This window comes from Haliotis asinina, chromosome 12, assembly GCF_037392515.1.
Source record: "Haliotis asinina isolate JCU_RB_2024 chromosome 12, JCU_Hal_asi_v2, whole genome shotgun sequence".
Taxonomy (NCBI): domain Eukaryota; kingdom Metazoa; phylum Mollusca; class Gastropoda; order Lepetellida; family Haliotidae; genus Haliotis; species Haliotis asinina.
The window spans coordinates 17263959-17288132 of NC_090291.1; the positions used below are offsets into that span (position 1 = coordinate 17263959).

General features: G+C 34.9%; 1 protein-coding gene across 2 annotated transcripts in view; it reads right to left on the reverse strand.

Annotated features, from left to right (window-relative positions):
• Positions 1–9300: 9300 nt before the first annotated feature.
• LOC137257626 (lysophosphatidylcholine acyltransferase 2-like) overlaps positions 9301–24174 on the reverse strand; it is a 36608-nt gene continuing 21734 nt past the window's right edge. The window contains exons 4-13 of one of the 2 annotated variants that reach the window (XM_067794954.1): positions 23682–23855; positions 20468–20526; positions 20111–20145; positions 19417–19471; positions 18817–18899; positions 17825–17950; positions 15991–16135; positions 14150–14248; positions 13584–13725; positions 9301–12889 (exon numbers count right to left, since the gene is read on the reverse strand). In XM_067794954.1, the coding sequence (XP_067651055.1) occupies positions 12762–12889; positions 13584–13725; positions 14150–14248; positions 15991–16135; positions 17825–17950; positions 18817–18899; positions 19417–19471; positions 20111–20145; positions 20468–20526; positions 23682–23855 (1046 nt within the window). In that variant the 3' untranslated portion in view covers positions 9301–12761. The remainder of the gene's footprint in view (positions 12890–13583; positions 13726–14149; positions 14249–15990; positions 16136–17824; positions 17951–18816; positions 18900–19416; positions 19472–20110; positions 20146–20467; positions 20527–23681; positions 23856–24174) is intronic. The other variant, XM_067794955.1, reaches the window with a different exon arrangement.

The following is a 24174-nucleotide window of genomic DNA, read 5'->3' on the forward strand; positions in this document are numbered from 1 at the left end:
ATCCCTTGTGAAATACCGAAATAAATATACTGGTTCTTGCATAATATTTTCACATGCACCAATTGGCAAATAAGCAAATCTACCTATTTTACGACATACATAAGGCATATAGTTATGTTATATTTACAAAATATATACCAGGTACAAAGACTTTGTTGTAAGGGGTAAAAATTAAAGGGAGATAACACAGATCAACGTTGTGGCTAATCACTGAGAAATATGTTAATAATCATACAAACTTCGTTCGAAACAGATGTTTTTTACATGGCCAAACAGTTTTTGTTATAGATCCAAAACGTGCATTACTTTTATTACTCTCAAAAGTATGCCTTGGTTTGTAATTACATGGATTCATGGCTGTTAGACTTAGCTAGGGAGTTTGAGATTATCTTAACATTAATGATGATCATTTCAGTGAGTGAATGTTCTTTTATGATTTATCATATTAATCTTCGTCCAGTATATAAAACAAAACAATTAAATTGATGCAATATATATCAAACTATGTGTCCAGAGAAATTTATCTCCGAGATAGCTTCAGTCTAAGTAAACTTAGTCTCAGTGTATTTTGTAACAATCTCAGTGGAGTGAAACGAAAAGTACTGAGGATAAGTTTAGAGTGAAGGTAGCTTCAACACAGTTTTCAAATTTCCAAGAAAACGTTTGTCCTCCTTCATGATAAAATTTTCATAATAATATATCAATCTAGTTGATTAATTCAAGTTAATCACTGAGTGTTATACAAACGTAACTGCAATGATGTTCAGGTCATTGAATAATTGTTCTTTTATACAAACTTCGTCCAGGAAAAACCTCTTCATTTGATACTGTATATATTCCTTGGTATCTAGAGTATTTTATCTCCAGTTCAGCAAGATAAGATACACAATCCATTCCAACAAATCCATTAAAAACATAAATAACATGCTGTTGTCCTCTGAGTTTCAGGTGAGAGTAAAGAGGAGCTGTGATCCCAAAGCAAGTAATTCTGAGTGAGCTTTTTATGCTTGTTCACTGCCATCATCAGCAGTACTACAACTATATGACAGTGATCTGTCTGTAGATAATGTGCAGACAATCAAGTGATTGGTATTTTCAGTACAACTGGGCTATGACAACACTTGATCAACCTAGTCACTGGGTCCCAGCAACTGATCAGCTTGTTTGCCCCAAGTTTGAGTAAGTATGGTTGTATTCCAGTTTTAGCAAAATTCCAGTAACATCATGGCAAGGGACACCAGAAATGGGCTTCACACATTGTACCCATTTGGGAAAACCCAGGTCTTCAGCATAATGAGCCAGCGCTTACACCACTAGGCTACTAATTTCCCTCTCAGGTCATGTAGTATTTCCAGTCTTATTTTGAAGTCAGACCAACAAAATGAATGTATGAGCAAATAGCTACCATTACTAACAGCAGTGACTGAGGTGTCATGACTCTTCAACATGTACAATCATCTTTGTGTGGCAATTTTTGTATGTACGTATGCACAGCTGGAAAAAGACATAAATGTGCAAATAAGTATGTGGATATGTATATACATGTGTGTGTAAGCTGTACAACAAATTTAATCTTTGTCTTCTAAATCCTCCATTGCAACCTTCAAGGATATGTTGCCAGCATAAAAAGCCAGCTAAACGAATCTGCAAAAATGGCTCCCATCACTTGCAGCATGGATTGATGAGTCTTGACATTTTAACATGTGAAACACTGTATCATCTCTGTATATAGTCTGGTTCATAATTATTGAGAATGTTTCTTCTTACTTTGAGCTATCCTAACACCTCAACTGATTCACTGATACTGAAAACTAAGTAATGGTATAAGGGAGGTAACTCATCTTGGCCTACTGAGTATAGTACAATTAGAGTTACCTCCCCTGAATTTGTAGCAGACGTCATTTTCCTCAGCACTGTCAACAATGTCTGCTGAAGATAAAAGAAGGTTGATTTTTGAGTTGTGTAATCAAGGAATTGATGATGTAAATACATTGGCAGAGAGAACAGGAACTCCTCTTTCTACTGTGTATAGGATTAGGAAGAATTTTAGAGAGGGAAAGGATTTGGGGCACCAGAAAGGAGCAGGGAGACCCAGAAAATTGGACTTCTCAGATCGCGTCCGGCTGGGAATTTTAGCGTCTAAAAAGCAAAGGGCAAGCATCTCCAACATCAGGTATGAAATAATAGAAAGGGGATCAACAGTGGTATCAAAATCTACAGTTAGAAGAAATTTGATTGATCTTGGATGGGAGAAAAAGACTGGAATTCCTTCTCCTCTCATGAAACAAGAACATAAAGACAGGCGTGTTGAGTGGTGTTTGGCACATGAAAACTTTGACTGGGAAAATGGGATTTTTACTGATGAAAGCTCAATATGGGTATATCCCAATAATGTGAAAATATGGACAAAGTCTGCGTCAGCACCGTTGAATCGACGACCTAAATACAGCCCAAAGTTTCATGTATGGGGAGGGATATCCTTATCAGGAACGACCCCGCTGTGTGTGTTTGAGGGAAATCTGACAAGTCAACGCTACACTAACATATTAGATAATTTTCTCCTTCCAAGTGCACATGTGTTTTATGGAAATGACTGAATTTTGCAGCAAGATAATGATCCTAAACCCACCGCAAAATATGCCGAGCAGTGGTTTCAGGAGAAAAATGTGACTGCATTACCATTTCCTGCATATAGTCCTGACTTAAATCCCATTGAGAACATTTGGGGGATGATGAAGGAATGTGTGAATCAAAAGGGGTTGACAAAAATTGAAGACAAGAAGAGAGAAGTGGTCCGATACTGGGACAGCATAACTCACGAGACACTAACCTCTCTGATAGGAAGTATGCCTACCCGTCTTAGACTGTGCCGTGAAGCTCAAGGAGACTTGATAAAATATTAAATTGTTACCTACACAACATGAAAAGGTCAGTTCATTTTCACAATACATTCAATTTTATCTGATTTGTTCTCGTTTAATAATATGAAATGCTTTAGCTATTCTCAATAATTTTGAACCATACTGTAGTACTATATAAATGTACCTACTCATGTTAATGAACGGAAGGAAAAAAATTTCTTGAAGTCAGGATAATGGGTGCCTGCGTTTCCTTTCAAGCTGAATGAGATGGTTTGACTTATAGATACCAATCTTCAAGAGAAAGTCATTTTCACAATAACCTTCACAGTTCATGTTACTAGTATCCTCACAATTCACTTTTTGTGTTCAGTGAATGAAATGAAACCCCTTCCTTAATTCAATTAATTACTCATGGTCACTGGTATGGAATATTTACAAATGTATTTCAGAGTATTTTCACTCACTAGTTTTTACTGTTGTACCTAACAAACTAATTTGTTGTTAAAGTGAATGCAATGCAAATTGAAAATACCCAAGCCACAATAAAACATTTTAACTTGCAATTATTTCAAGAGGGTAGCTTGAGGCTATATATTCCGTTTTATATATACATGTTCAGGTTAAGTCACTGTATTAGCGCCACTGAGCACCTGAAAAGGTAAACAACAGATGCTTTTCAAATGTATTATTATTAAAAGTGTATTATAATTGTAAACATATCATACTTATCATAGTCTTTTGATGAGCCCTACATATTACCTTTGTGGTAGAATACGCTTGTCAATATCAGTGACAGCAACAAAAACAGACAATTTCAGTTAAAACACAGTTTATTTTTCATGAAGGTATTGATGTTTAAAGACATGTGACACATTAGAAAAACCAACACAGTAGTTATGAAAATGTTTGGGGAAAATGCCCAATGATGCAAGCTATACATTTAGCTGATAAGGCCACTCTCTGGTAGAACTGTGGAACAAATTCCTATTTTAGTTAACAAGATGTCCAGTGAAAGCTTCCACTTAAGCTGATCAACTTGCCTGCTTACCAGGACATGTCCTGGATCGTCCCACTCACACAAGCAAGGTGACGACATGAACACTTCTATGAAAGTGTTACACAATGAGACATGAACAAAAAGCTGCTGGCTATCAGTTTTCATGTATGAGCATAAGGGATAACACACAAGTAAACATTGTAGAAAGGAATAAAAAATATCTTTGGAAGGAGAAGAATCACAGGATAAATTTAAAATACACTTGGCTCTGTCATCTCTGGTCTCTGGGACACATGTCAGAACAGCTTGTTCCCTGTCCAATCTAAGTTGAAAATGTTTTTCTCTGATACGTAAATCTCTGGGGACATCTCTGTATCTCTTTTTTTCTCATCAGTGAACTAGCCCATCAGCATCAAAATCATGAATTCAAGTGAGAGAAGAATTTAGACCAGCAAATCTTATCAAACAAAAGTCAGGCAGTTTCAAATGCTGTAACAAAGTGTGGATATGTAATACATTCTGTCACTCAAAAATGCCACGTCATTTATAAAAATAGAGCTAACAAATAAATTTGTACGACAACAAAGAAAGGACATGTTTGACAGTACTTTTTCACACCATTTCCCAATGCGCTCTCTTTTTATGGAGTTATTTTTAATAGCAGTCATGATGAGTTAAGATGGTTAACACCAATCAGTGTCAGTGAAGTGATGGAATACCTAAAATGTTTCAGTAAATTTATCAGATATTTCATGTTTACACAAACCATCAATTTACCTACATTAAATGACCAAAGGAATTCAACTTCTTTTTCTTCTGCTAAATCAATTCTGTTATTTAAAGATAATAAATAAAAGATAAAGTCTATGAGCAAAAGCATCTATTTATCTGTTTTTGTTATCTGTTTTATTTAGGTGTTCTACCTTACAAGATTAAAATGTAGATGTAAAACATCTGATGCAGATGGGCTGTAAATATCAAATTTTCAAAGTGAGGACAATCATTTTCAAAGATTGAATAAATAAAATTTAGTAAACACATTTGGGCTGTTGCTAACTAATAACTAGTTGATGTCATTCTGTCACAGAACTTCAAGGCAGTTCTTGTGTTTCGGTGCATTATGTCTCATATTATCACCTTGATGTCTTTTTTTTTTTATTCACATTCACCAGCAATCTGAGGAGTCCTGGCCCCACTTGCACAAAGCAATCTTAGTGCTACAACTATCTTAAGCTGTTGGAGAATGGGAGTTTTAATCATCATTGTGGCGCTAAGATTGCTTTGTGGAAGTGAGCTCTGATCTTGACATGCACCAAATATGTGGAAAATGGAACAACACTTTCTTCATAAAATGAGACTCATGAGAGACTCAAGTTTGTATACAACTCTTATAGAAGATACTGAACAAGATATTCTGTAGATCTTGTGATGATAGACCTGTATTTTGCTATTCATTTAAGCACTATGCGAAGCCCCAAAGACATCTACAGAACACAATGCCTTGTAGTATGGAATGCCATCAGTTCACACAGACATAGAACTATATCCAACATCCAGTCATGCAGTATCTAATAGCATGACAGTCATGGCAAATCACACATACAATATCCATGGCAACAAATAAGTACCCAAGTACTCAATACATTGAAACATTGTTCCAAGTTCACACAATGACATTGTACATTTTGAACACAATGCGAAGCATTTAGGCATTTATCTCTTGCTTAAGTTGGGCAGTTATGGAAACAGATCTTTAATTAACTTACATCACTCATACTTAAATAACAATTTAATAATATTTTCAAAATAAAATATTGTGGGAAAGATGTCGGCGTAACACTGAGAAAACAGCCTTTCTTCTTCATTTCTTTCTTCTTTCATTTCAAATATAGGCAGATTGGTAATTTTCTGTGTGGCATAACCCTATTTGTGTTACAGTTTGCTGCAGCTCAATCTATATGAATACATAGGAATCTCCAGTTAGTATTTATCTCCTGAAAGTTTATTGTGATTCAGGTGAGACATAACAAAGTACACCTGTCTGAAATTTAATTCGCCCACCACTCAATATATGACAAGGAACAGTTGTCTTGATAAACCAATCACACACCTACAGAATTAGTTAACATTGGTTTCTATCCTAACCAATGTGGAAGATGGAGAGAATATATCACAGCTAATTGACAGAATGTAGTTAGTACATTGATGATAAAGATATATAAACACATGCTTGGTTAGAGTAGTGGTATGCATCAGTAAAGGATATTAAATGACTTAATAACACCACAATGGCTTTAAGTAGTAGATAACAATATAAATAACAACTATAATTTAGGCCTACAAGTATGTTAGAGTAAAAAATATCTTACTGGTAAATGTATCTTCAAAAGCTAACAAAAATAAAGCTTTTGCTTTATTTACGTTTTAAATAATAAAAACATGACACTAGATAAGACAAAAAAAAATAACCCAGTGAGATTCATGTCAAGGGAGGTATATTAGTTTAAAAGCTGTTGATGTCACAGACCATTTTTCGATACTTGGTTTACCAATCTGATGACCCAAAATGTAAAGAACGTGAAAAATAATAAAAGAATTGTTTATACAGATGATTAGTCTGACATATTCACTTTCACATGTGGTATGGAAAGAAAGGTAATGCCACAGGCTGCTCACCTGGCATTCTGCATCTGACGTATATTATGATATACCCATGTGTGCAACCATCCCCTACCTCCCACCCTACCCTCATCCGACATAGTATTTTCTTTAATAATCTGTAAACCGAGTAATTAAAAAAGAGAGGCCAATATTAATTACTTCATCATAAAGGCTGCTCCTTCCAGTTTCACGAGCACCAAACACATTATGTTAGTCTGGAAACACTGCCTTTAGGATGATGCCTGTCAAGAACCTTTATGAACAATTCAAGGGCCATTAGTTCACTGCAGTTTGCATATTTATCCTAAACTGGTAAACTGGGGGTATTTTGGTCACAATTCAGTGTAAAGGCAAAGGTTTAACTATTGAGTACAAGTGTGACAGAACCAGTTCGAGACTTCAACTAGCAGTCAGTTGACGGGTTCAGTTCAAATGTCATCATGTCTGACACACTAGTTAAATATAGTCCCCATTCCCTACATTTAAATCTGCTGAACCTAATGCTGAGACAAATTTTGGGTACTAAATACAGACATTTTGGAAAGAAACTGCAAAGATTGAGCTGATGTTTGAAGAATGGATAACCACTTCCAAAATGTGACCCCCACCAAAAGATACAATGAATTTACAGCATTTTACTCTACCAAGAATCTACCATATCACGTTCTACAAATGCAGACTGTTAGCTTGATTCTGACCTCAGGTTGTGTGTCACATTGCAAGACAAGCGGTTCCTATGGTTACCAAAATGAACTTTTGCTAAAGATCACAGTTAACTGCAAAAAATGATTTCTTTAATTTAGCGATGCGCCAAACATCTACAAATTTTCTTAACGTGTTAACACAAATTAAAGGGTTCACCTATTATGCATACATGTAAGTTGTTATTTGTTTTTTTAACCTTTTGTTGTTTTATCAATATCAGGGTGCCAGAACACTCATATAGCAGTATTCAGAATAGTTTGCATGTCTGCATTTCTTACAACTTGTCATGAAATTTTTATGCATCACTTTCAACCTAACACTAAGAGTACAAGATAGTAACTTTGTTGATATCTGCAATAAAACATCAAGTTCAAACTATTGGTATTTATGTATGACTCTCAAACAAAAACTGAGAGAACAAGACAGGGATTTTGTTGCTATTTTAAAATGAATCAGTTGATTGAGAATGTTTAAGACAATCCCTAAGACCTTTAATGAAGCCGTATCAGTGTATTAAATTGAAAGTTAATACTCTGAAATAGAAAAATAGTACTGACCTCTGCATCTCCATTGATAAGGGATGATAACATACAAATATAGAGAAAATTGTTAAAATATCTAAATAGTACTTTCTGTGACAGAAACTACAAAACAAGTATTAAAAGATAATTTGTCCTCTATCTTATTAAAAGTATTATTTTACACAAATACTTACAGAACAAACATAGAATGCTTTCAAGACCATGTGAATGGGTATTAAAAATTGTAATAAATATCAATGATTCAATCATTGGACTATTTTTATGCAAATATTTTTAAAGAACCTTTGGATATTTAAGAAGAAAAATACTGCACAAAATGTGTCCTGCAAAGACTGCAAAAACATATAGTAGTCTCCAAAATGAATTCCTGCATTTTGAAGCAAAATATTGATTGCTTAATGAACAACTTCCCAACCTAGTGCACTACTTATTAAATGCCTTGAATCACTTCCTTAGCATCACCTATTTGCAACAACTATTTGCCAATGTTACATTTGATATTATATGTTAACATTCATAGAACCTTTTTGAATCTCACAAGAAAATATATCATGGAAATAGGGATGTATCAACAATTATATATCACATCAAAAAAATAAATCTTAAAAAAATAGAGCCACAAGGCTCTGCAGCTCAACTGTAAATCTTAGGTAAACACAAAATATATCAACACAATTCAAGCAAAGGGTGAAAATAAGCCAAAACTCAAACTTAACATAAACCCTATCACAAATCAAAAGGGAATGGGGTGTGGGAGCACTTAGTTTCAAGGAATTAACCCTGGGGTATAGCCCCATAACTTTAAATTTATACTGTATATGTATGTCACCACAGTTCAACCATTTTGCAAAGAAGAAAAAATATGAAATTTTAAATTAAATAATGTAGATCAAAGAAGATGGGAGACTTTTAGATTTGTGTCTACATGCATCACACACCCAGTACAGACTCTAAATTGTAATCAAATTAACTATTTTGAGCACATCCTGGTGAAACCATTGGTGGTATTGAGCAGCTTAATACCAATGGTACAGAGGAATGTTGAAAGTGTAAACTTTAATGACGAACGATATTCCACAACAAGCACACTTGGACTTTGTACCAGGTGAGCAGATAATTCCATACACGTTTGGTAGGGCACTGAAGAAAAAAGAAGAAATTAACATAAATTTTATCAAACACTGCCTGCTGATACAATCAACAATTTTAGGACCAGCCACCTGTGCATTATAACCAGAGAAGCAGACCAGCTGTTAAGTGGGGCCATTACTAACTTGGTAGCATCGACCTCTGAAATTGATGTAGAACAAACTATATCTTAAAATAACAAATGGTGCACACATATTTGGAATAAAACCTCACCCAAATGAGAACATTTTGAAATCCGTTTTAAAATACTTGATCATGATGGTCCAAAACACTGAAGGTAATATCCTGATGAACTGTGAACTCTTCTGGCCACTAAGATAAAAGTATGGCAACTATAAATTATTAATGAGCACATATTATGCATACCACTAAGATTTTTAAGACATTTTTCTGTAGAAGGTATGGATAGAAACCTGGGCCGCATTTCATAAAGCAATCGTAGCACTAAGACGCTCCATCTCGTTTACCTTAACACAGAGTTACAACAATCATAGAGCTAAGATCGCTTCGTGAAACAGGTTCCCAGGCATATCTCTGTAAACTAACACCTACACAAACTAAACACAATAGAGGATCTTCCAGTATTTCTTTCTAATGCACATGTACTCAACATACAGTCTTTTCTGATTTTGTTGTGAGCTTACAGCCTTGTCTAAAAGAACTACGCACCACTTGATAAAATGTATCTGAGTTGAGGCTAACTGTCTTGTGTGGCATCCGATATTGTTGAATCAATAGCCTGAAATAAAGGGGAGAGAATTCCTGTTGTAGTTCTCAGTTCCAATCCACTATGAATGTCACATGTTTAGTATTCTGACTATCTTAAACCCCATTTTATTTCAGGGACTTTTCTATTATTGCATTAGTGAAAACATCAAAAAATTGAGCAAAAGAAAAAAAATACATGCAGAGTATTCAGCCACTGCAATGATGAAACAACCATGTAGCAACTCAACACAAGGGAGATTCAGAAATGACTGATAAAATTCAATCAACTGTTTTTCTTTTGGGTGCTACAGCAAAAGAGGGGGTACTTGTAATGGCAGGACAATGACTTTGTGCTGAGTTCCATCCCAAAGCAAACATCTGAGTAGTAGTAGTAGTAGTAGTAGTAGTAGTAGTAGTAGTAGTAGTAGTAGTAGTAGTAGTAGTAGTAGTAGTAGTAAACTAAGATACAATCATTAGTAATGTTGACTATGACCCTGTTCCACAAAGATATTTCATTGCTTCAAATGTCATAAGTCTTTGTTAAAGAATGGACCTTACAGTGAGTGACGGAGTGAGTATGGTTTTATGTTGCTCTTATCAATATTTCAGCAATATCATGGCAGGGACACCAGAAATGGGGTTCAAGCATTATATCCATGTGGGGAATTGAACACTGGTCTTCAGCATGACGAGCGGAAGCTTTAACCACTATGCTGTAAGTGTTGTAACTGTCTTAGTGCTGTGTTAGCTTTGTGGAACAGGACCTGGTACATGTCTTGAAACAAACATTAACCATTAATTCTTTAAAAGAAAAATAGCATGTGAAAATGTAATACACTTGTGCAGGGTGAGTGACTGGACCAGGGTAAGGTCTGACTAGAGTCTAAGTAATAAATACCAACTTCAATCTGTCCCATGCTAAACACAGCTTTCAGGCCAAAAATAACATAAAATACAAATGTAGAGTATTAATGTTCAGGTACAGAAAAAGCTGTATGTACATTTAACCCCAAAAGTTCAGCTGAAACAAAATATTTTTTGGGTTGATGGGCTACAGCAAGATTGAAAATGGTCTTTTTTCAAAATAACAAAAAAGTAAAATAGGAACAGTTTGATATATCAGTAGAGCAGAAATTATTGTCAAAAATAAACAAAGCAACACAGTTGAAGCTAATAAGCAAATGAATAAATGCAAGTGGACAAAAGATCACAAACTAGCTTGAAGTGGTTCAACATGTTCAGCTTGAACTGAAACATATGTTTCGTTCAACAGTTCAAATATCAAGGAGAAAACTACAAATCTTTCCTCAATCATAATAAGACTCTGAAACCTGTATTTATAACACTGTGAAAGGTTAGTTAGTACAATTCAAAATGCTTCCCTGAAGGACAGCCCACAAGAATATGTACAGGTTACAACTAATGTTTCAGATCATTATCAATGTTCAAAATAACCAGTCAAAGGATCCTTGCAATATCCTGAAAGTTCTCTGAGTGAGGGGTGCCTAGATTCTGATACTTTATAAGCAAGCCTAAAGGACCTCCATAATTCTGGACACTGACAATCGCTTGGTTAATCTCCTGGAAGAAATTTGCAGAAACTGTTTACTAGGCAAGCACTGGGTACATGAATATAAGGAAAAGGTGGGAGACTTGAGTCGTAGAGGTAGTTTTTTTGTGCTTGCAAAGCTCAGTTATGTTATATGGTATATCAATAATTTTCAAAATTACCCCAAACACTTATCTGTATATGCAGAATTCAAAATTTCTCGCATACATGATCATCAGATTATTGTGTTACAACTTAAGCTATAATATACACCCCTCTTAAATTTAATCCAAATTGATTTGATTTTAGTCATTTTAAATATTCAACCTTGTAAATGAAACATGTAAAAATGAAGAACACAAAGAATATTCAAACAAAAGTATAATATGGCACAAACATAACCAATTAACCAAATGTAAAGAAACCAAAACAAACAACTGTAGGGTATTTCAGAATTATTCTCCTTCAAAATCTTTGAAAAAATCCAGCACAGACTTGTAATTTAAGGTAGAAGAACTATTCAAAGCGATAATAATAATCAATTTACAAGAACAAAATCAATATGGAATACATTCAACAAACATTCAACACAAAAACCCTTTTAATCTGTGAGCAGTGACGTACAGTGTATCAAACCTCAATTTTAATATAATGCTGTTTATATATGTTCATAAATAGAATCATCTGATCTTCAGATCTCTATGCACCCATAACTACAAATATGAGTTGCCCATAAACCTGTTAATAAATCCTTGTGATACAAGTTCACTATTCCATTCATAATGTCCCTTACTAATTTCAAGTAGACCATTACCACTGACAAAATATTTTGCAGTCAAGGACAATTTTTGCCTTGACTACCGTTAGACCCCTGCTGGAGTTATCATGAGATATTGTGACACCATGGTTGTTGTGTATAAACAAAACGTTACAAAGAGACCACATCCATCTCTGCCCTTCTGCCTTCAGCCATTCCAGAGGTAGGAATGTTGTATCAGGTCTGGTGTAAGGCCAGACCGTCATATAGCCAGGACGGCCCCCATCAGGGTCACTCACTTTCCTCCGGAATAGGCCCACAGTTACTGACAATTGTGACCACAGCTAACGGTACAACCCTTCTCAGCTATCATGCTGTTCATATCTTTGCATTGGATCCAGATCTTACAGAAAGACTGGTAACTAACGATTTTCAACATTTCATCTCAACAAACATAGCCTCTTCCTGACAATGGCTGTAGTAATCATGAGTTCCAAATGGCTTTACAGTTCATGAAACAAACTCATTTCTATGATATAACATCTGTGATAAAACCATTTTGGTGCTCATGATTCCCATATTTGATCTGGTCCACAATGTTTGTTCTGTTCAAGGCATCAGGTGATAGGCAGAGAGAGGTGTGTGGACAAATTGCAAACAAAATATCATCAAGTGAAGCATGCAGATCTTGGGTCAAACTTAAAAAGGTGTATTGCTGATTAGATAAAAACACGCATAAGCAGATCTGTTGATCCCGCTGGAGTGTGGAGTTAGTAGAATCACTCCCACAGTCGACAGACTCACGAACACATGGAGGGGAGGTGTATACCCATCAATCAAACTTTGCCTTAAGTGGCGTTCCATTGTTCTCCACATGGCCGTTGCCTTGTACCAGCTCATGATATGTCTTGAACAACTTTGCATACTCAGGTTTTTCTTCTGCATAGGCTTTGAATTCATCTGCAAATAGTTTTACCAACATAAGAAATAAATATAAATATTCTTATTGATCTGAGCATTTATTTACTGATAGTCTAGACAAAACCTATAATGTACACGATGCACACATCAATATTTGGGCTGAGTTATGGTGGCCTGTTGAAAATCTTTCCAAACCATACAAGACAATGATTAATAATCATACTGTGTTATTATGGATTAGACATACAAACAAATCTTCTCATTCTGTATACATAAAACTAGTGAACAAACACAGATTTTAAAGCTGTTGTGACAACCAAATCATATGGAAATAATTCTTGCCAATCAACAAGTTTATTACTTCTCTGATAAAAAGTTCTTTCAGACATATCTGTAATAATTTTCAGTCCCCAATTCTCCCAAAGAATTTAATGTTATTATGCCTTCAACATTTGAGTAAAACCATAAACCAGATATTCATACAAAGTTTTCTGAAGTCTGGTGATTCCTAGCAAAAGATCTCTGAACAATCATTTTGTTTGATCATCCAGTATATGTCCTGAGCAAAGTCAATCCATGTTATCATCATAAAAGCAAATCATCTTAACATATTTTTTGTATGCACACTGTCCGCAAAATCCAACATGTGAAACAGGTCACAGCAAAAATAGATCACCAAAACCTTTCAAGAATATTGAGCTATATCTAGACATCTGAACATACTGTTACTTACCAAATGAAATCTTGTCATCTTTGTCACTGTCCACTTTGTCAAACAGCACCTGCACATCCTGTGTGTTCATCTTAAAGGCATTACACAGGATCTGCGTGAACCCCTCTTTGCTGATGTAACCCTGATTTTCTGTGTCAAATAACTGAAAGCACACAAGAATCTTTTCCCTATAATTCATCATTTCCATAGATGATTTAATAGAATAATTTAAATGAAAGACTAACAAACGAACAAAAGACAGGTATTTAGTTGAAAACAGTTGGAGCCATAGGTTTTCACCAGTTTTCACTTAAGTGAAAAAAAAACAACACCATTGCAAATACCAATCTGAGTCAAATAATTATGAGTGAGCTAGTCTGATCTTGTATTCTGGCCCTCTTTTCAGGTGGCTTTTAGACTTGGCACACAGACAGAATAAGCAGATCTTAATTGTCCAGAAGAAATTTTACATCAGTTAGGACTTTGGGTTAGTTAGCAGACTGAAATGAGTCAGTTCTTGGATTTATTCTCCCATGAACGACATGGACAACAACAAAAAAAAACCCAAACAAATTACCAATATTTACCTGGAATGCAAACTGTATTGTGTCATTTGAGTTTGCCGGTCCAGACACCAACGACAAACCTATCACATACTCCCTGAAATCTATTGTGCCAGAATTATCCTGAACAAAAAAAGAAAATACTTGGTTTCAGTACTAACCAAAGGCAAAATGTACATGTTGAACACAAATACAATGTTGAACTAACAATAAAATGACTTGAGTTGCCCCAGTACAGGCAACAGTTTGATGACAGGAATGCAATATCACTCACAAGCCTTTTTGTCTTGAACTCATATGAACTCGATTTAGTCAGTATAATGAGTGAGTGAGTGATTTTACTCAGCAATATCCTAGCTATTCTAGCAATCTCTAAATAGTTTAATCTGGACCAGACAATCCAGTGATCAACAGCAGTGGCATCAGTCTACGCAATGTGATAAAATGACGTCAACCAAGTAAGCGAGCCTGATCCTCCGATCTCATTAGTAGCCTCTTACGACAAAGATGAGTTACTGGAGATCCGTTCTAACCCGGATCTTCATGGTTCTTACCATTCAGTTTGGATTTACAGATCCATTTACATGTGCATTTTGTACTATTCACATATTTATCATCAGAAGCCATTTGTAATGATATTAACTATTCAAAACAGGAACAATACTAAAGTCCAATGCCATCATTTCCTGTTTCTTACAAACTGCATATACAATACCAATACACTTGACTCATTTAACTCAGGGTTATCCCCCAACTGACAGATACCCATTTGACAGACAGACGATTGACCGACACTGAACAGGAAGGTTAATTTTGAGTAACACCTCTGTCTAGCGAGTGGAGTAGGATGAACCTGATACGGGTTCGTTACTTAGTAGTAACTTCTTCTCTTCTCAAAATTGTTTTACTATCAAATACTATTGAATATAAAAACAGGTTTGCCACTCTGTGGTTTCATTGTCTTTTGACTAAAACATATTTTATTCATTCAAGAAAAGGGTTGGGCACTCTCCCGTTCATGGAAGTAATGAAAAACCTTCTCACATCCAGAGCTACACTGACATGATGCAGCATTTCTTTTCATATTTATTCAAAACAAATCACATTTAAGTGTGCTCATCATATATCTTATTCTTGAATGGAAAAAATTTAAATTCCTTGTTCCATATGAATAATTTTTAGTTTCAATATTTTCTTTCATGTAGATATAAGATTTAAGTAATGCAACAGCAATTTCTAACAACTTATGGAAAATTATTCCACACGTAAACTGTTGGTTGAATAAACCATGATGTTCAGTCTTCAACATGGCTGCCTAACTTTATTGGAGTTTCTAAACTCATAGCTTGTCTGGTTGCCTATTACAGGTGGGGGTAAATCCTGAAGAAAAACTGGTGTTGTTTGTTTAGTGCCCAATCAATTTAGATGTCTTTTTTACAAGAGGGATAAACCCAAACGCTTATGAAAATCAACTGTCTTAAAATTGCAGCAATATCTTTCAAAGTAAATAACATAGCTTCAGTTTCTTCCTTGTGTTATTATTTGGACTATGCCATTATAATGTGTAGGTAACAGGTAGCAGCTTATCATTTCATTGAACCGTAAATGTTTTTGTTCTAAGGCGTCAGCGAACTACCTGTCTGCACAATGGTAGGACATTTTATACAGTTCTTGCAACAACCATGGTGTACTGGATACCTATTCTGCCCCTAAATCCTTACGGTGTTCTTCCATAGCAGAATCCTTTTTGAAATACTAGGCACAAATAAAACCAACCCTTTGCATAATGTACTTTCACTTACCCTTCTTTTGTGGTTAAAAAAACACTAGTATAGAAAACAGTGAGAAACAGTATGCAGACTTACCCGATCATACAAAGCAAATACTTCCTCTAAAGCTTGGGACTTGGGCAGGTGTAAATAACTGGCAAACTCCTCCAAGTTTATCTGACCAGATTTTGCTATTTTGCAGAACTTGTCTAAATATACCTGCATCTGCTTAGAGCTAACTCTGCAAAAGATCCATTCATGAAATAACAAAGTATACCATAGCTGGTGCAGACTGACACCTCTATTTGGAAGAACAGAACTAAAATCAATTTAAGAAACAAATTTGACATCTTCAGTCTATTTAACAATGAACGACCTGCTTGAATAATGCTTTGACTCTATTAACTAAAATCAGTTTTCAAAAGAGAAATTTCATCTATCACTGCAATTGACATGCCCCACTATCAACACAATAAAAGACACTTGAAGGTCACATGCAAATAAAAAACATACATAATTAAAACACAATTATCTCTTATTCATGACATATAATATACATTGCTGATTATGAAAAAAAACCCAAATAAACAAAAGTATAAGCATACACTTGCCAATCAAAAGTGCAATATTTTGTACTTGGGTTTACTTCCCTTGAAATGAAGCACCCGGGAGACTAAACCCAGTCAGAGCAGTAGGTGTGCATTCAAGTGTAACAAAGAGTTTTCACTGGCTGGTTCATTTGCCGATATGCAGAGTGCTCATAGTGTGTATATAGAGATGATCTGTTTGACTGGTATTTTAGAAGTAGGGTGAGTAATAAGAAAGAAAGGTTTTTGATGGATAAAGATTTCTTTTCATATATATATGATGCAACATTTCGGTATGGATTTATGGTACCACTTTCATATACCGTTGTCAAGCAAGAGTGATAACAATGTAAGAATCCATACCAAAATGTCGCATCAAATACAATAGAAGACGTTATCCATAAATAGAGTATATAGAAATGTTTGGTTTTGTAAATACAAGGTCTCTGCATTTGCGTTTGATCCAATCAACAAATTTGCAAGTTCGCACCAGTTTCCATCCGATCAAGTCATCCAGGGAAAATGGATACATTTTTTTCGCAACCCACAGATACAGAACCCAGGTGCATGAGCCATAAATCAATGTATTCTATTCTTGGTGTATAGTCTGATAAGAGTTGAAAGTTAAAACTGCAAGAGGTCAATGATTGCATTATTATCATCAGCAGAGAGGCAGACACATAGGTGTCAATAAAACAAAAAAAGTATTGAGTTTTGTCTGTGACATATGCTACTAATTAACATCAATATGTTTTTCTTTGTTTCCATAAACATGAATTAAAACATTTCAGTTTTCAACCTGAGCAATTTTTAACGATGAAATTAATATTTCTCAAGCTACACTTTCTTGAAAACTTGGTTTGCACATCTGCAAGTATGGGACCAGTGTATTTTTATTATTACAGAACAAGATGCTTGTAATCACAAGAAACATCTTTTGTTTTCCAACTTCGACCACAGCGATAACACTTGCACCCATAACTTGCTGTTTTTTTCACGAGTTGCTTTCCCCAGTTCAAGCCGTGAGAACCTAATAACTGTGCATGTGCTGTGGGCACAATGCAGCACTGCTGTTGAAACCACTTTTTTTCGAGTGGAATCATTGGAACTCAGATTTTGCAGGCTTTTTTTCATCGTGTTATTTTTCACCTTTATATGTTGAATTTGCATTTCAGATAATTTCTTTCTGTAAGTCCACACCAAAGATATCAGAATCTGCGAAGTTATGTTTTGTGTTGCATGTGACCTTTAATCTAATAATCTCATTGCCCAAAGAGGAAACAAGCCAATGTAATATTAAATGAATATATTTAATTCATAGAAATTTCAAGGAAGGTACAAACCCTAGTTTCTGATGAAGTTTCTGAAATTCTACTAATCCAGCCTCCATGGGCAATTTCAGCCTTGCTGCCCGAACCATCAGACGACAATCATCATATGTGTGGTCTGTTACAGGACAATTGAGGTGTCTGAAAAATAAATATAACAAGATTACAAAACAAACATATGTGGAAGGACAAAAAAATTACCTTTCAGTATTCACTGTCAGACATAATAATTTATTGCATGCCTAATAAAAAAGAAATAAGAAAATATTCCATATCTCAAACTTCACCCATGCAACGATATTATGTTATGGAAAAATGTCAAGATCCATTATAGTATGTTGGTCACTTCTCTTTTCACACTGCAATGTGTATATGATGTTATGGTCATGAGAGTACAAATTGTTTGTTTACGTGTTTGCTTACATGTTTTCTTGCCAATTTGGTCATTTAATATGAGGAGTTTGAGACATAACATCACCAAAAACATTACGACTTACAAATTCAAAGGCATTTTGTATCCTTCAGGACATACAATGATGTCTGAGATTAAGGTGTTTATTGAATTTTTGTAATATGCTTGACATAGCATTAACGTGTTCATACAGTTCCTCCCCCTTAAGTAGGTGCTGTAGTTTCAAAAATACTTAATATCATGGCAAATATCATCAAATATTTTGAAAAAAAATATATACCAACATAGGAAACTGTGTATGTTCAATAAGAAAGCAATGTAATGAGAACTGAATATCAGAAATAAAATGAATTGTAAATATGAGTCTAAGATATATATTTTTACATCTAGACACAAGGCACGCCCACATATGCACACATGTACAGTCACAACACACCTTAGGATTTTACTGAACTTTACATTTCAAAAGCATTGAGATGTTAAGTTAATCAGGAATCATATAATGCAGTAATCATGTTATGTCGAGATAAAAATAAGATATGTCCAGTAACTTGTGTAACTGAATGTAATTGAGATTTATGAGTAAGACACTTACTTGGCCATGACTGCTCGAACATTGTTGGCAAAGAGTCGAGCATCATTCTTTTCCTCCTCACTAGGATTATATACAGGGAGGAACTGAAACAAAACCAGCAAATTTGGGTACATCTTCCATGAAGATGGCACTGTGTTGTGTATGATACATGTCTGTGGATAATAACAACTGATAGATAATTTGTTGTTAATTTGTTATAATAATGAAAGTCATTTGTACTTGATTATTATTGATAAAAGACTTGTGTCAATAATAACAATACAACACATTGAAGTGACAGAATCTGAAAAAGTAGTCAGGTGTTAAGCATGTTCTTCCTCTTTGTACACAGTTCACAGTAAGACCATACAAATTTGTACATGTTTTTAATCATTCTTAATGAATCAGCACATCTTTAATCTAAAATATGGATATGTGTGTTAGAGGATTGAATGTGATTCTTTAAAAGCTAAAGAAATAAATCACAACAATGAATAAGAAAATCAGATCAAAATATGATTAGAAAATTTGATAGATTTTCTATCTTGTATAGTTAAGCACAAACATATGTTGACAGAAGAATGGCTACTACAAATATCATGGTGCATCTTCAGTACTTACCTCTATTTCTATCTGGTTGTTAAACTGACAGAATGTGTACCATAGACAAGCAAACCTGAAACATTCAAGAACAACAGAACATAAGAATGACATCAAACATATTTAAGCTATATCTAAGCAACCAATTCTTTGTTGTCAATGAACAGTATTCAGTATCAGAGTGTGTCTAATTGATCTTCACTACAAATAGCTGCAAATTTGCTGATGCCGTATAAAGCAACTTAAACTCACTGACAATAGCAGGATAAAAGAGTTAAGTTAATTGATGAGTGAGTAAGTTTATTTTAATAACGCGTTAAGCAATATTCCAGCAGTAACAGGGCAGGGGACACAAGAAAAGGGCTAAACACATAGTACCCATGTGGAGAATCTAACGTAGGTCATTGGCGTGATAAGCAAACACTTGAACCACTAGGCTACCCTTGATACAACCCACAAGCACTGGTATAGTGCCGACAAACCTAACAACATATCATGGGATCTTAGGATTCTGGCACAGCAAAGGGAAGGAACTAAACTGTGACCTTGCCCCTCACATTTTCCTAGTGAAGGGTTGTTCAGTTTGGCATGCTTACAGATGGCTAGGTGAACGTGATAGAGTTGAGAAACACAAACTGATGTCAGGGTAAACCAAAAAATAGAAGAATAAGTTCTTCCTTTTTAAAACAAATATCCAGCAAACTCATGTACTCACGCTTTTGGACCATCCCATGTCCATGTAAATGTATCCTACAGAAAAAGAGAAACATTCTTAGAATAAGGTATGATAACAGCAGATGTTATTGAATTACGGAAAATACCAAACATTCAGCAATGGTGCACTAATCATTAATTTATTGGCAGACTAATTATTCACAGTTAAACTGAAAATATTATCCTGTACCATAGCAGGTGTAACTGAACAAATACAGTTGAGTTAGGTGCCTTACTATCTCAGGAGGTAGATCTGGTCACTAGCTGTGGAGAAGTTGGGCTCTGTCCCATCACCTAACACAAACAATCTGAACAAACAGCAGTGTTTGCTGAGAGGTTCATAAACCAACACACTTACCAGTTTGTTGAAGTAGCGTAAACATACAGGCTGAACTGGCACACCAGGGTAGAAAGCACCTAAAATATTAAAAAATACATGTTTAAAACAAAACAAAAGCTCAATTCATCTAGGAAGTTGGAAATATTTTGAGATTAAATCCTCTTACACCAGATGAGTGACAATGACTAGAAAAGGTAACAAATGTACAATAGCATTCTACAAGTTCAAGATTGTGCTTTAAGAAATGTCTTGGGGCTTAAAAATTATTGATTGATCTGGTAAAAGAATAAATTTGAAGGCTTAAATAAGATTTTAATTTTCCATTATTTCCATAAAAATATGCCCTGCCCATTGTGTAGTTGAAGACACATATTTTTCAACTTCCAAATTAATAATTGAAGCAAGTTCCAAATTAAGTTTTCAATAACAATTAACAAATTGTAAAAAATGTGTTTTGTTTTGACATTTTTAATATATTCTGTTATCTTTGTACCTTTACATCTAAACATATTTGTAGCAAAAGTAAGGAATAACTCTGGAGAGCAATAATTGTGAAAAGGGTTGTGATTTTATCAAATCCAAGTTGTGAAACAGGACTTATCTCAGCACTTACTATCTAATTTGAGTTTCACCCTTGCAGTCAGTTTTGTGCATCCAGGAATTGGTATGAAGACAAAAAAACTAATATATACTAGGTCTTTTTCTTTGAATTCAAGGAAACATAACTTAGCCATAATACTGAACAAGTGCAACTGATATTGCAAAATGCAACCTGATAGTATTTTTGCAATCACCTTTTCACAAATCTGTTAATGAGTTACATTACAAGGTTTTCTACATCATATTGACCTTTAAACTCAACACACACAACATTTACTGTGCCAGTCACTGTCAAAAGAGCTATATGGATTGTCTGGATTTTGTCAATGGGGTTGAGATCATTAAAGTGGGGATGCTTGATGATTATGTGTAGATAAACTTGTTTTATAGCAATATACCATTATGTCCCATGAAAAGAGACCAGCAGGCTAGGTACTGTAAAGGAGCGTTTTGGTTGAGAGCAGTTTAACACTGCAAGGTTTACCCATATGTACTTTTAATCAAGCCTATTTCAGTCAATGGATTTAAAGGAACTTTACTGCTCTTTACCCATGTTAGCTGCCAAATTGAAAAAAAAAGACCTATCTTAATAAACTCACTTTCAAATTTGAAAGACTTGACATAACATTGTGCATAAACCTCCACTTTTAATCACACTAAATGTACTGTTACAATCCTGCACTATTAATCATATTATGTGTCCTGTTGCAATCAACCAAATGAATTAGCCCTTCTCATAGTATGATGCTGATGACCTTTAACAGGCTCAAAATGTAACAATATTCACTTCGTCTAATACCCTCTGCCAACTGAAATTTATTACTACTTGGCCTTCAAAGTTGACAAACAACATCAGCATGTGTTCGTTTTGAATACAGGCATAAAATTCTTTGTGTTGGTTATATCAACCTTTGTCTAGATACCTCATGAAAACTGATGAGTTAGTCCTTTAAAAATTATTCAGTGGTATTCAACAACAGTTAGGAAATGTTTTGTGCATGTTGACACGTGTTACAAAAAAAATTATCACTTCAGTTTTACACGTTACAATGATATTTTCTCAGAGAAACATTTTAATTTGACTTCCTGAGTCTTCTGGTTGCCTACCATTAACTTTCAGCTAACATATGACCAGAGGAATTAGTAATGTTTGGTTTTGGTTTATACCTATGTTCAGCAACTTTAAAGTAACATAATCAAATCTGAATTAGACAAGCTTATGACTCACATAATGAATAACAGTTCCATCAGGGATTTATGGCAGGCTATCAACCAAGTCACTTGAAAATAGCACAGGTTGATAGGGACCAGTTCCGATCCAGATTCCCCGAGAACCACTTGAGATGTGACAAGTGGTGCCACATTAGATACTGAGGATATCTTTACAAGCCATCTGACTGACTCATACAAGGTTATGATAGGCACAGATTTTCTAAGAATAACCAACATCAGCCTTATGAATTTTCACAATCTTCATTAAACCAAGACACCACTGACACACTGACACTTACTTGGCTTTGGTGGACGTAGCATAAGATTCAGGTAAAACATACAAATTGTGACAATCATGCCCTGTTACTGTACATGTGAAATACTATGTGCAATCAAGTGTTTAAATATTATCTACTGACACAACAGCACTCAAGCTATTAATCTAGGCCAAGCCTATCATACGATACCCACCATCTACACAACTTAAGTATATGCATAATGCGATATAACATAGGCATAATTATATATAATGATGAAGAAGGCCAAAATTGATGTAACAGTCTGTTTCTCATTCAAATGTAAGAAGGGCCCCAAGGCATATAAACTGCTTTTTCTTCAAAACTGTCCACAAGAAAAAAGGAAAAAGCTTGCCAGTACAGGGACTGGGAAAGAGAACTTTGACAATGGTCCATTTTCAGGATTATTAGTAATTTTCTGAATTCAGAATGGGCCACTGTCCTTGAATCAATAGTTAACTTGAAATTTTTAATAGGCTATTTTTCATTCTAATGTGCAAAATGACCCATGACCCCTTCCTTTCCCAATCCTTCAATGTTGGTAATTGAATCCTGTTAAATGTGCATAGATGTATAATCTACAGAGTCTACAGTATTCTCACTGTATGAATACCCATCTGACCAATAGGTGGAATGATGTTTTATTATGCAGTCTTTGACATCAACCACTTGCCTGAAGGCCCAGTCTAGTAAACTTACCTAACAAAACAGACCATACAATAACAGTACAATGTAAAAACTGGGCGAACAGACTCACATCCAATCCTCACCACCTCATGTGTGGTGTTGTCCCTTAAATTCTAACATTCCAATGCATTTCAACAATCAGTTATGTTTAGGAAGACACTTGATGTTTGTTTAGTAAAGTATCAGTGAAAAAACAAAGAACAGTTCTAAAAGTAATAGGTAAGTACAAAGGAAGCTGTGTTCACAACTTGCCGAATTGGACAGATACTGGTTTTGACAGCTTCCACTATACAGTAAACTGTGAGGATATCAAACTCAAGTCCAATATCAAAGTAATAGTCCAATAAACAGATTTCAACTAAAATATACAACATGCATCAATTTCTTTTGACAATACCAGTTCATCATATCAGTTTGTTTAATCAGTCTGTTCTTACCTGGTTTAAATGTGATGAGACAAGACCTGTTAGTACAGGTGCCCTCTGGAAAGATAAGGACTTGAGGCCATGTTCCCCCGGACTGTCCCCTCTCCCGTATCTGCTGGATGGTAACAGCACGAGAGTTTGGATCCTCTCGTCTCACAAATACAGGCTGCGTGAACTGAATTAATGCTGACAAAAATAGCATAAAACAAGATTAATTCATGACGACGCACAAAATAAGCAGAATTGTTTCACAAATTATCGGCATTCAAATTTCATTTCTGGATAATAAACATGGTGATATATCTTGGTAATGAAAAATAAAAAAACAAAAACAAGAAAAGGTGAAAAAGATTCTAATGCTGCTAAGCATAATATACACCAGGATTTCTGTCTAGACCTTGATTGTTTGTGATAATATGACACTAACAACATCACTGGTAATCAGTTAATGCTGCAACATGAAAACTTATTCATTATCTTCGGACATATTGTTATGTGTAAATTG